This window comes from Harmonia axyridis, chromosome 6, assembly GCF_914767665.1.
Source record: "Harmonia axyridis chromosome 6, icHarAxyr1.1, whole genome shotgun sequence".
Taxonomy (NCBI): Eukaryota; Metazoa; Arthropoda; class Insecta; order Coleoptera; family Coccinellidae; genus Harmonia; species Harmonia axyridis.
In genome coordinates, this window is record NC_059506.1 from 37,731,536 (window position 1) to 37,744,032 (window position 12,497).

Below are 12,497 nucleotides of genomic sequence, written 5' to 3' on the forward strand. Positions count from 1 at the left end.
TATTTGACGTGTTATGGGGTGATTCCAGGTGTTTTCTGGCAGTCTATCAAGTGATATTTCTTCACACATTGTGCCTAGTAGATTAAATATTTGGGAACTTTTGGTTCTTCAAGGTCAAGGTTTGGTGGAATATTCACTTGGTAGACGTTGGTTTTGTGCCTGGAATTCCTCAACTTTTTCTCCAATTCCCCTTTAAATTTTTTCAGGAAGAATGGTAAAACGAAGTTTATATTTCCGGTGAAAACAAAATAATAAATTCGGAGAGGATTTATGGAATCGTGTATGTTTTTCGTTAGATCTTGATTGACCCAATGATTTTATGGTGAGTACCCATTTGAGATTGAAAGACCCTTCTTTGAGCAATTTAAAATGAGAGACTTTTCTTCAAATTGATCGGAGTTAGGTATTTTTTCTAAAGTTTGGTATTTTAAATTTTTGCAGGGTTGATCTCTAAATATTTAGTGTTGCATCGCGTTTTCTAATAGTTCAGGTTTTTCTATTCAGAATAAAAAGTGGGCATTTTCAATTCATGTTAATATTTCTCAAAAAAGTAAAATTCAAAGTAGACTTCAAAAAATTGTATGCGTCACTTGGATGCCTGAAAAATCAAGTACATACCAACATACAAGTGTTGTTTTTTTTAATATTAACTTATTCAGTTTTCTTTTGTGAAAATTGTTTTTATGCAAATATTAAAATTATTCTTATTTAATAGATTTCATGGTAAATATTAATCATCATTAATCACATTTTTACTATAGCAATCTGTTTGAGGTTAGAATTTAATTTTATTTCAAATGCCCTACGTTTTCAATGACTTATTGGGAAATGAATTTGTTCAGTCTCTTAAATTACTCATTGTGTTTACTTCCAATTGATGTCACCATAAATTTTCTCAATCTACTTAGGGTATGGTCCGTATATTACCTTTGTTACTATGGTTAGTAAGTTGGTGGTCCGTATATGTGAAATTGCTCAAAAACCGGTGACTATTTCCTCAAACCAGGGTGAGTTATCTTTACTAGAGCAACCGTACTTTTATTCTAGTTGATTCGGTAACCACGCCCACTCCGGTTGGCAGTTGTCATTTTAATTTTCAGATTATTGTTTATGAATATTTTCCATGACATCGGTCACCAAAAAAACTTTATTATTTTAATTATGAAACCATAGCACTTCAGAACCATTAAGAACTATTAGTTATTTACAAATTGAAAGAGATCAACCATTTATAACCTCCAAAATTCTGTCAATGAAAATTTTAGTTGACAAGTGTCAAGCAGTCTGTAAATATGAAGCAGGTTACCTCAAACATTGAAAACCACTAGTTACCGCTCTGAAATTCTCGGCGATATACGCACCATAACCTTAGTTTCTTATCATCTCATAATATTTTTGTGTCATTTAATGGCATTTTTAATATTAATGAGTATTGTTCTTAAAATTTTAATCTGTCAAAGTGCCTATTATGATAAACTTTTGGGGACTGAAGCCTGAGAATTAAAAATGGGATCATAGTTTATGATAAACTGGATTTGAAAATCACAGCCCTTTTTTCAATAATGTTCAAGGTTGCCAATAAAACAAATTGAACATTTTATGAAAATGTAATTAATAAATAATAAGTAACAATTGGAAAGTGTACAGATTCTAATATTAGGACACAGCGATATTTCTTTTAGCAATTCAGCTATACATAATAATAATATCTATATCACTTAAACGTAACATCAAGCTTTAAAAAGAACAAGGTGCCCCACAGCGCGGTATCAATTAACCTTACGAACAACGTTAATGCAAAACCAACGGAGCACCCCGGGTTAAATCTTTCAAAACTATCTAGTTGTATATTCGATAAAAAAAAGGGTGTCGGGATCAAAAATAAACACACTCTTCGATCTTCGAAAATACACACACGGACTTTATATATTCCAATATTTCCTAACAGCCTCCCCCTTCTGCAGGGACATGCCCTGAGGTTTCTCGAAGGCCAAAACCACCAACTTGCTGAGTACCCGAATCTCGTTTTCGAATATCTTCTCGCTGGTATCGTCCAGATGTTCGGTTATGTCCCACTGAACGGAGGGCAGGGGGTTGTTGATGAACCTTGCGGCTTTCGCAACGCTGGGCAGCGTGTGATTTTGGAGGGTCTGAAGTTCCCACAGGGAGCTGACTATCCCGTTGGATTTGGCGGGGTTCGTTTCCTCCATGATGTAGGGGTCGGTGTTGGGACTCCTTTCGTCAATACGGTGTATCAAGCATTTTAATCCAGGATGCCTGAAAGAATTGATCGTTAAGGCCCAGTTTCACCAAATGCTTTAATCTTGACTTGGCTCTTAAGTGAGCCCTAAGATCACGATTAATGTAATGTAGCGTTTCACCACACTCCAAAGCGCCATTTAATCGACCAATCGCGATTTAGCACTAATCGGCCATTTTTGGAGGATTATAACCTTTCAAGTTGAGATTAATAATTATTTATCAGTATGAAACTCTTATCTATGTAATTATTTTTCCGGAAATTTCTAATTTTTGGGTCAATTTTATCAAAATATGACTATATGTATAGGCTCAATATTTCCCATTTAAAATACACGTAAACTTTGTTTTTGTGTTTTATGAAATTTATTGCAAAGAATAATTTATTGATATGTTTGATTGAAATATTATTTAAGAAGCAGTTAAACTTGTTAATAAAAATAAATAAGTTAATAAAATTACTTATATAGTTTTTTTTCCAGAATGTGTGGTTTTGTGAAATGGGATAATTTCTTTTTAACTTCTGCAAGTTTCCGACATTTCGAAGCACATCACTCGACATTTTCGGCAAAAATTAACTTTGTTTTTTGTTTACAAGATGACAAATGATTTGAAATGTTATGAATGAATGATACCTGACACCTAGCGCCAATGGTGGTCATCACTGCTAATACGATACAGAACACTATATAACTTTTTGTTCACAACGTTGCCAAATGGTTTGACTATTTAATCGCGATTTGGTTAATCGCGATCATCTTCGGACGGGTTGATGCATGGTGAAACAGAAAACACTGTTAAGCCTGCTTTAGTAACAAGCGGAGTTTAATCAATCTGGGATCAAGTGCTGTTTGGTGAAACTGGGCCTAAGTATTTTGGGGAAAAATGAAAAAAATCGGACTTACCTCAGTATGAGGTTTCCGACCAGCATACAGATTATTCTGATGTCCTCGGGAGGTGCTATCAAGGCTAATCGGGCCAATCTTTTGGCGAAGGCGGCCACCAAACTCTCCGGTAAGTGAGAGGAACTCAGGAAAAGATCCGAAAGGTAGAACAATCTGGCCTTGTACTTTGTGTGGAAAATCTCCGGTTCGAACATCGAATAGAGCTTTTTATAAACGTCGGGGTAATCCAAGTTGTGTACTTGAATCATCGTGAAGATGCCCTGGAGGGCTAAGAGGCTCACGGGTCCGCCTACGTCCAAAGAGTCCATCAGGAAATCGGTTAAGAACAGGGGTTTTTCTAAGTGTTTCAAAACGTTCTCCAGGAGTACGATGAGGACTTGTTTATGCGTAGCTTTGGTGTGTTCCCATTGCATGACGCAATTCCATATTTTGTTCAATACTTTTTTAGTTACATTTTCATCAAAGGTGAGTGTATCGTCTGAAAGAAAAATGAGAAATGACGTGTTTGCATTTTAAAGTTTCAAATCTAAAAAATTACATACCTTCGTTAGCGCATAACAGATTTTCTTCGGAGTTTTGATAAACTTGCATTTTTGATAGTAGAGCCAAATAATTTATAATATATGTTTCATTCGGGTTTGACAACTTTTGTGTTAGTGACGGCAACAATTTCCATGTATTAAAGAGAATATCATTATAGGTTAGATATTCCGTGTATTTGTTGATGAGAAATGCATTATTATTATTTGCGAACAATAATTTTATCAGAACTGACTTCAATTTATTCAATGGGACGTAGCACCTTCCATTCGAATTGACATTTTCAAGTGGATGCTTGCCTTCATTGCTGATAAGAGCAAAAGCTGTATTCAAACCTACAACAAAATTTATTACATACAAAATTCAAATATCAAAAACGAAAGTGCGAGGAGAATAAGTGAACTCACCTTGTATTTGAATCTTATTTGAGTTACTTTCCAGACTATCCAAAACTTTTTGAAAAAACTTCTCGTAGGTGTTTTTCAAACCCATTTTGAATTCATTTTCGGCCGACTTCTCGACAGGCTTCAGAGGAACTATTTCAATATACATACATTCTTCCTTCAAAAGAGTTGTGAAAATCAGCTCCAAAGACATCAAACATGAGTGGACATCAATTCCAGAATCAAGGTGCTTAATGATCTCATTTAATATTTCGATTTTTTTACGATTAGCTAAAAACTCTTGCGCTTTCGAACGCAAAACTTTAGAAGTTTTCATGGTTTTAAACTCAGAGGTAGACATTTTAAAAAATCATCTAAATTAAAGACTTTATTTACCGAATCTAAATATTTTACACCTACGAATTGACAACTAACAAAGAGTGAAGCAAAGATAGGTTAGTCCAAAGAACACAGCATAGGAAAATGGCCGTGGTGGATTTAAATTTACGTTATGAAAAAGGACAATTGAAAATTGTTTCTATTGACTGATTATTAATTAAAGAATCGTAAATTCTTGTTATCAACTGGTTCAATTTGTTATATTTCCATCAATATAAAAGTTTGAGAACAATCTTTATAGGAAAAAACAATATTATTTCTATGTATCAAAATGACAAGATATGTTATGGTTGGTTGTTAGCGCCATCTGCCGCAGTTCTCGGAATTAGCCACGTCACATCAATTTTTGGTGCAGTAGACGTGTAATTTGGATCATAAAAGATTTTTAAAATGAATATATTTAGACTTTTGGGTGATTTATCACATCTTTTAGCGATAATAATACTTTTGCTCAAAATATGGAAAACGAGGTCTTGTGCGGGTGAGTTTTAACACCAAATTGAAACTTGCCGGGTTTTATTTACTACTTGTAGTAACACAAATATTTGGAGTTTTTCTCTGGAACCCGAATTCAAACGTCCAATGAACTATTATTTTGTTTATATAATCGTTATCCTTATAGGAAGCGATAAGAAATATCAATCTTAAGTTCAATGTTTTGGTTATAACCTACGCTCGTTTTATGTCAAACTTACAATTTGACTTACCTTGATGATTTGTTCCAGGTATTTCAGGAAAAAGCCAGCTCCTCTTCACTTTAGTATACACCACTAGATATTTGGACCTCATTACAACTTACGTATCACTTTATAATTCTGTTATGAAAGTGGTTTTCCTAGTAACTTCAGTTGCTACAGTCTACCTTATTTACATCAAATTCAAAGCGACTTATGATCACAATCATGATACATTCAGAGTGGAATTCCTCATAATTCCATCATTTATCCTTGCCTTGGTCATCAATGATAACTATGCACCATTCGAGGTAAATTTTGTGTTATTAATATTAATAAATTTCTACTGAATTGTATTTTTAGGTGTTATGGACATTCAGCATTTATCTTGAATCGGTAGCTATTTTACCACAACTGTTTATGGTATCAAAGACGGGAGAAGCAGAAAGCATTACTTCTCATTATCTGTTTGCGCTTGGATCGTACAGAGGCTTATACATATTGAACTGGATTTACCGTTATGTCACCGAAAATTACCATGATCTCATTGCTATCGTTGCTGGTTTTGTACAAACGGTCCTTTACTGTGACTTCTTCTATCTTTACATAACAAAAGGTGAGTTGAGCTATTTTTTGCTTTTATACCATTTTAAAGTGATATGATTCTGTAAATCTTAATATGTCAAAATTCAATCCATGTGAGTAACATCGATAAAAAAAATGTCTAATGTTATGATTCTATTAGAAGGCTTGTAAAGGTTTCAAACACAGATTTGTATCTCTTTATTATTTCATCACTAAGGTATTTTTGCGAACAGATGAAGTCATAATCAGAGTTAGATTTTTGTGTGCTCGTCTTTTTTTAAATTAATGAAATAAAAAAGAACTCGATTATGTTATCTGAATGTTTTTTATGTAGTATTGGAATTGTTTTTCATTTGATTTTACTCTTACTTAAATACTATTGATTTTGTAATGTTATTAATTCTGTGCAATCAATAATAATATGATTTGAAATTGGAAATTGATAGGAAAGAAATTGAGAGGGTGAAATATTTCGGGTATCTAGGACTGAAAATTGAAAATATTGGAATCCAAGAGCAAGATATAGAGGGGATTTAGAAAAAAGGCCAGCAATGAATAGAAAATTACTAAGATAAGGGGAAAAATGGAAACACATGAAAATGAATGTGATAAGGTGTGAAAACTGACATGATTGGACAGAAGGAGAAATGAAGGGATTAGGAAGGAGTTCGAGCAATTCCTAGGAGAGATGCAACTAGGATGATGGGGACGTTTGCATCACACACAAGAGAGACCAGTGGCGCAAATATGGGAGACGAAAGTAGATGCAAAACCAAGAAGAGGGAGACCACAACTAACTTGAGAGGACACGGTAGAGAGTGATTCTTGGTGAGGAGAAAAACTGTCAGGGAGGCAGCAATGGTTACGACGGATAGAACAGAATAGAGTAGAAGTTTAGATAAATACGTAGAAGTTGTTGATTTGATTTATTATATCCACACACTGTAAGGTATATATAAATATATTAATTCTTTTTTTCTTTTTGCAGTGCTCAAAGGTAAAAAGCTCCAGTTACCTGCTTAACAATTGGGTGCATCCAGAAGATGCCAGAGAGGGAGAGCCGACTTAAGTCAGTAAGGATACCAAATCTCTTTTTAAATTGTCATTATAAGCTATCAGTACTAACAGAGAAGATTTTTTTATTATTTTTGCAATATATAAAGTTCCAATTCGTTAGTTTTTAGATTATTGTACATTAAATTTATAAGCTCGAAATGTAGAAGGGACTGACTTTACGTGATCATTACAAATTGGTCTATAGGAAGTTGCGTATGCTGACCTGAATCGGTGTTTTAGTATTATTTTCAATAATTTTGCTGCAACAAAATTGTTTAGATTTGAGCATTTGTTATATTCTCATCTCGGAAATAAAATTACATCTCATTCATTATACAGGACAATGATCTACTGGAGGAACATTACCCCCAGGTTTCTGAGAAGTTGCGGTTGGTGATAAATGTTGACTTCATTGTCAAATCTTTTGCCAACTAATTAGTTAACATTATTGGTAACTAATAATTAGTTAACAATGATGTTGACTAATTGTTTGTCAATTAGTTAGTTAATTAGTAATCATCATTGTTAACTAATTATTTGTCAACAGATTAGTTAACTATTGAGTTTTCAGGAACCAGGGGTATGTTTTGTTTTTCTATTTAGTTTTTGAGAAATTTTATCACTGATTATTTCAATCTTTTGTCTGTTTTTCTGTTATTTGCAATGAAAGTGGCTTCTATAGTTGAAAGTATTCATATAAATGTACCTTTCCTAATGTTTTTATAGCCATAGAGAGAAGTGTATATACTTTTAGCTGCCTAATAGAATTATGATTCCAAACATAAATATTTGAATTGATAATGTTTTGAAAAGTAATGGAACTTGTTTATACTTACTGTATTAGATTTGATGAGTTTTTGTTACACAAACCTTTCGTAGAAATAAATTCAATGTTTCTAGTAAATGTTGTTTTATTCAATCCTTCTCTTATTTTCTGAAAAAGTAGGCCATTAAAAGAAAATAAAATTGAATTGAATTAGGCCTTCAAAAGAACAAAAATTAGATTTGAAATTTAAAGTTGGCCATGGTCACGTTCGATTTCAACCTGACTAGCCCAAGATAAATGTGAAAAATTATCTAAGATCAATTCAAAAATCAGAATGTTACTAATTGGAACAAGATTAACGCAAAAATTTTCGAGCTTGACCTTGGAATAACCTTGACCTACTTTTCAAGAGCAAACCGAACATTCAAAATCATAAACTGGTAAAAATTCCGATTTGAAAAGTAGGTCAAGGTTAAACCAAGGTCAAGCTCGAAAAATTTCAGTTTGACCTTCAAGAAATTGTTCAAGAGCAAACTGAAAATTTTCGAGCTTGACCTTGGTTTAACCTTGACCTACTTTCCAAGGGCAAACCGAACTTTTAAAATCGTAAATTGGTAAAATTTTTCGATTTGCCCTTGAAAAGTAGGTCAAGGTTAATCCAAGGTCAAACTCGAAAATTTTCAGTTTGCCCTTGAACAATTTCTTGAAGGTCAAACTGAATTTTTTCGAGCTTGACCTTGGTTTAACCTTGACCTACTTTTCAAGGGCAAATCGAAAAAATTTACCAATTTACGATTTTAAAAGTTCGGTTTGCCCTTGGAAAGTAGGTCAAGGTTAAACCAAGGTCAAGCTCGAAAAATTTCAGTTTGACCTTCAAGAAATTGTTCAAGGGCAAACTGAAAATTTTCGAGCTTGACCTTGGATTAACCTTGACCTACTTTTCAAGGGCAAATCGAAAAATGTTACCAAGTTACGATTTTAAGAGTTCGGTTTGCCCTTGGAAAGTAGGTCAAGGTTAAACCAAGGTCAAGCTCAAAAAATTTCAGTTTGACCTTTAAAAATTGGCCAAGGTCAAACTGAAAATTTTCGAGCTTGACCTACTTTTCAAGGGCAAATCGGAATTTTTACCAGTTTATGATTTTGAATGTTCGGTTGAAAAGTAGGTCAAGGTTATTCCAAGGTCAAGCTCGAAAATTTTTGCGTTGATCTTGTTTCCAATCAATAACATTCTGATTTTTGAATTGATCTTTGATAATTTTTCATATTCAGCTTTGACCTTCAAGAAGTAGATCAAGGTCAAACTGAAATTAATAAAATTCTGATTTAATTGTTCTAATATGAGTTATATCTTGAAAAAGTTTTCGTTTTTTTGGACTATTGAAAAGTGTGTTAATAGAGATGTTGTCTCGAGAAAGTAGGTCAAGGTCAAGTTGTTTGACCTTGAGAAGGTCAATATTAATTATGAAAGATCAGGAAGCACCCAGGAAATTTGGAATGTTTGGGTTAATAAAACGAATTAAATAATCAGAAACGGTAAATTTATTTTTATATTACAGGATGAGTTACATCAATCTTATGATCAACATAATCTAATTACAGCCTAAAAACACATCTGGTTGAAGAAACGTTCTTCATAAGTTCCTATGCCGATTACTTCAGTAGGTTCCTTCGAGTAAATGATTCTTATTCCTATCTTCATCCGACTTCAGAGGAATTGCTTCGTCCGGTCCTGTTACTGTCACTGGTATGGGACTGGCTGGTATTTTCATCATAATGTGGTCATCATGGTCTGATATTGAGTCCATGCTACACAGAGTATCACTGGAATGCGTTCTTACTGATGGGAATTGAGATGGCCTTAAGTGATCTGTAAATTAAGAATAATTAGTTGCAAAGTTCCAAATAATGGAAATAAAGTCGGTAACATCGAAATTACGTTGTTATTTTAAAGTTCTGAAGAGGTCTCAATTGAATCAAGCAAAATAAGTGTCCTAGTCGTTCATTTATTCTCCACGTGTTGTCAGTTGGAGTGTCTAGCATCTTCAGGAGTTATCTTTGGGACGTGCTATCTGATTGCAGACAACTCCTCTCAGTGATAACTCCTGAAGATGCCAGACACTCGAACTGGCGAAACGTGGAGAAAAAATGAACGACGACGACCGAAATAGCCGAGAGAACAAGTAAAATGAAGCGATGGCCCCGAAATCCTCAACTAATTCTTCTAATAGTGTTTTGCGAACGTACTCACCAAGACCTTCATTGATGAACATGGCCCTGTGTTCATCCAACTGACTAGCACTGCAAAGTGGCGTGTCCACCTCCATCGTTTTGTGGAAAATGGCGTAGTCCACCTCGTACTCCCCCGTCTCCTTCCTGAAAGACACGAGAGATTGGAAGCGGTGCCCCCATAATATTTCGGAGGGCAAGTAGCTTGACCGCGCCTGCGTAGTCATGCCCGTTGATTCTATCACGCCCTCTGCACAAAAATATCTATTAGTTCAAGTACAAGCAACTACAAAGATAAATTTCAAGTTATAATATCGAACGAACTACTGCAGTCCATAACAAGCGGAAAGTACTTTTTTGCTGTTTACATGGAAGTTTAATGACCCCAAGAACTTGCAGCCAGTGAATTCTGAATGTGAACGAAGCTTGGAACAATTAAAAGCACTATACTATGGTTTCTTATCAATGATTCAAATGAACTACTGCAGTTCGAGCAAGGTTGTAGTTCATAATGCATATATGTTTTTTACCTAAAACTACGATGATTTCGAACCGTTCTCTCAGAAGATCAGTGGCAGACATGTGATACAATGGGGAACCCTTCTCTATTTTGTGCACTATTGTGGTAGGCCAGATGAAGAGAATTTTGTCCTGCTCACCATCGCAACCGACCTGAAAAATTTCAATGATACATTTGATATAATAGCAAACAATTAATTATATCTTGATTAGACAATGATATAAATGAATAAATATGCAACAATTCTTCAGAATTGAATTTTCTATTGTTACGTTCCTATGAAGGATCATACTTAGTCAAGCAAACTGGTCTAAGCCGAGATTTGAATAAATATTGATTCAAAATTTGGCTTACACTGTCCAATTAAGTCTTCGAAAGATCTAGGACAGGTGGTATAAAAAACTCTTGTTACTCACCTTCAGTTCAGTTTGATAAAACGGAATGCTCTCTCCCTCCTTTGTGATTTTATGTTTGATCAGCTGGGCTCTGACATGGGCCTCGATGATATGACTTTTCCTCATATCCCCAACTCTGAACATCAGACAAGGCACGCCATCACGATGGCTTACCACGGCGACCCTGCAAATTAACTCAATGTAGAACTTGGTTCGAATACACTTTTATTTATTTTTCTATCATTTTAGCCATATTGGTCCTAGCGACAAAATAATACCGGAAAAAAGAATTGACAAACGAAATTTTCAATTTAGAAGGCTTCCAGGTCAGCTTAAAGTATCTAAAAGTGATTAAAATGGTAGAATATTGATTTTCCTTTAGTTTGGTACCTCAACGAACAAAATCAGATGAATAATTCATTTTTAATAATTATTCCATGGAGATGCTGACATTTGCCAGTGTTTCTCAGCCTTTCTAGCATGGAAAACAGTGATTTAGGCAAGAGAAACTTCAAGACTTTCCATAATAGATTATTAAAATCTTAGACTATAGATAGAAGGAACGGAAAGTAAACATTTGTACTCGATCCCGAATACAAGAGAGATGGAAGTTTAGTGTCGTCAATGACAATCGAGCTAACCGATTGTGTGTGCGAGCCATATGCATGGAGAATCCTGATTTGATTATTGAATGCTTTATCAGGAATCCTTTTTTCATAACTTTACAATAGCTAAATCATCAAACTGAGAAAAACATAGACCCTTTTGAAACACGAAAGAATTTTTATGAATAAATCACATTGTAAACTATTTTTGGGCATGAATCGATAATTTCGAAATTAATCAAATTTTGTTACGCTACTGCTATAGTGTCCCGTCAGACAAAGAGTGACGAATGTTGGCCTCAAAACAAATGCATCAGTCACAAGGCGATTTCCGTTCCGTTAATGATCTAAGATTAAAATATACCATTTAAGTGAATTTTTCAAAATTTGACCTCAAATTTTTGAGTATTTTACATACCTGGAGAACAGCAACGTCTGCGTCCTCTTCTTGGGTCTTGACAGTTTGGCGAAAACTATTCCCACCATAAAAGCTTGTATCATAACACCAGTAATACTTTGTAGGCACATAACAAAGATGGCTTCCGGACATTCTTCCGTTGTGGTCCTTCCTCCGTATCCTATTGTGTGTTGGGTCTCCACGCTGAACAGGAAGCAGGAAGTGAAGCCTTGAATGTTTTGAATGCAGGGAGTCCATGGTTCGGTACCATTCTGAGAAGAGGAAGAAAACTGTTATACCAATTGTTTGTATCATTTTCAATAGGATTTTTATTATAGAAAACGAATGCATTTTTCGGGTCAAGGATACGACATTTTTCGAAATCTAGTTTTCGGTGCACAACAACATATTGTCGGCACGAAATTATCAATTTCGGTCTCGTCAACACTGATTAATCATATATCACTCACCAAATGAATAGAAGTGTAATCGGAATATCCGCTGTTTGATTAACATTTATTGGAATTAATCGAAAGCTGACTAGAAAAATATTTGTTTTGCTCTTCACTCGTTGAAATTACCCTGGATCTGATACCTATATTTTATTCATAGGGAATCGGCTCATAACACAGATTGGTAAATATTTGACTTCCGATTCCATTGTAGCTCCGGGATAATTTTTGGGTTGCGAAAAATGCATTTCCAATCATTCTGAACATTTTATTTTTGCGTAAACATGTAAAAAAGACCTTGATAACCTCGAATTACTTCAAATAGTTCAAATTTT

General features: G+C 34.5%; 3 protein-coding genes across 10 annotated transcripts in view; 1 reads left to right on the forward strand and 2 right to left on the reverse strand.

Moving 5' to 3' along the window:
• Positions 1-1,591: 1,591 nt before the first annotated feature.
• LOC123681852 (nucleolar complex protein 4 homolog B) lies at positions 1,592-4,530 on the reverse strand. The gene is made up of 4 exons (XM_045620171.1): positions 4,112-4,530; positions 3,707-4,039; positions 3,165-3,642; positions 1,592-2,277 (listed from the first exon to the last, which is right to left on the reverse strand). The coding sequence occupies exons 1-4, from the start codon at positions 4,446-4,448 to the stop codon at positions 1,923-1,925; spliced, it is 1,503 nt and encodes a 500-aa protein (XP_045476127.1). The 5' UTR covers positions 4,449-4,530; the 3' UTR covers positions 1,592-1,922.
• Positions 4,531-4,797: 267 nt separating this feature from the next.
• Positions 4,798-7,705, forward strand: LOC123681854 (ER lumen protein-retaining receptor). The gene is made up of 4 exons (XM_045620173.1): positions 4,798-4,967; positions 5,212-5,471; positions 5,524-5,776; positions 6,734-7,705. Exons 1-4 carry the CDS (start codon positions 4,877-4,879, stop codon positions 6,766-6,768), a joined length of 639 nt encoding a protein of 212 aa, XP_045476129.1. The 5' UTR covers positions 4,798-4,876; the 3' UTR covers positions 6,769-7,705.
• A 1,383-nt stretch (positions 7,706-9,088) lies between these two features.
• LOC123681856 (G protein-activated inward rectifier potassium channel 3-like) overlaps positions 9,089-12,497 on the reverse strand; it is a 161,760-nt gene continuing 158,351 nt past the window's right edge. For all 8 annotated transcript variants that reach the window (XM_045620174.1, XM_045620175.1, XM_045620177.1 and 5 more), the window contains 5 exons: positions 11,732-11,982; positions 10,730-10,892; positions 10,324-10,465; positions 9,816-10,043; positions 9,089-9,434 (listed from right to left, as the gene is read on the reverse strand). In XM_045620174.1, coding sequence (XP_045476130.1) covers positions 9,223-9,434; positions 9,816-10,043; positions 10,324-10,465; positions 10,730-10,892; positions 11,732-11,982 — 996 coding nt within the window. In that variant the 3' untranslated portion in view covers positions 9,089-9,222. The remainder of the gene's footprint in view (positions 9,435-9,815; positions 10,044-10,323; positions 10,466-10,729; positions 10,893-11,731; positions 11,983-12,497) is intronic.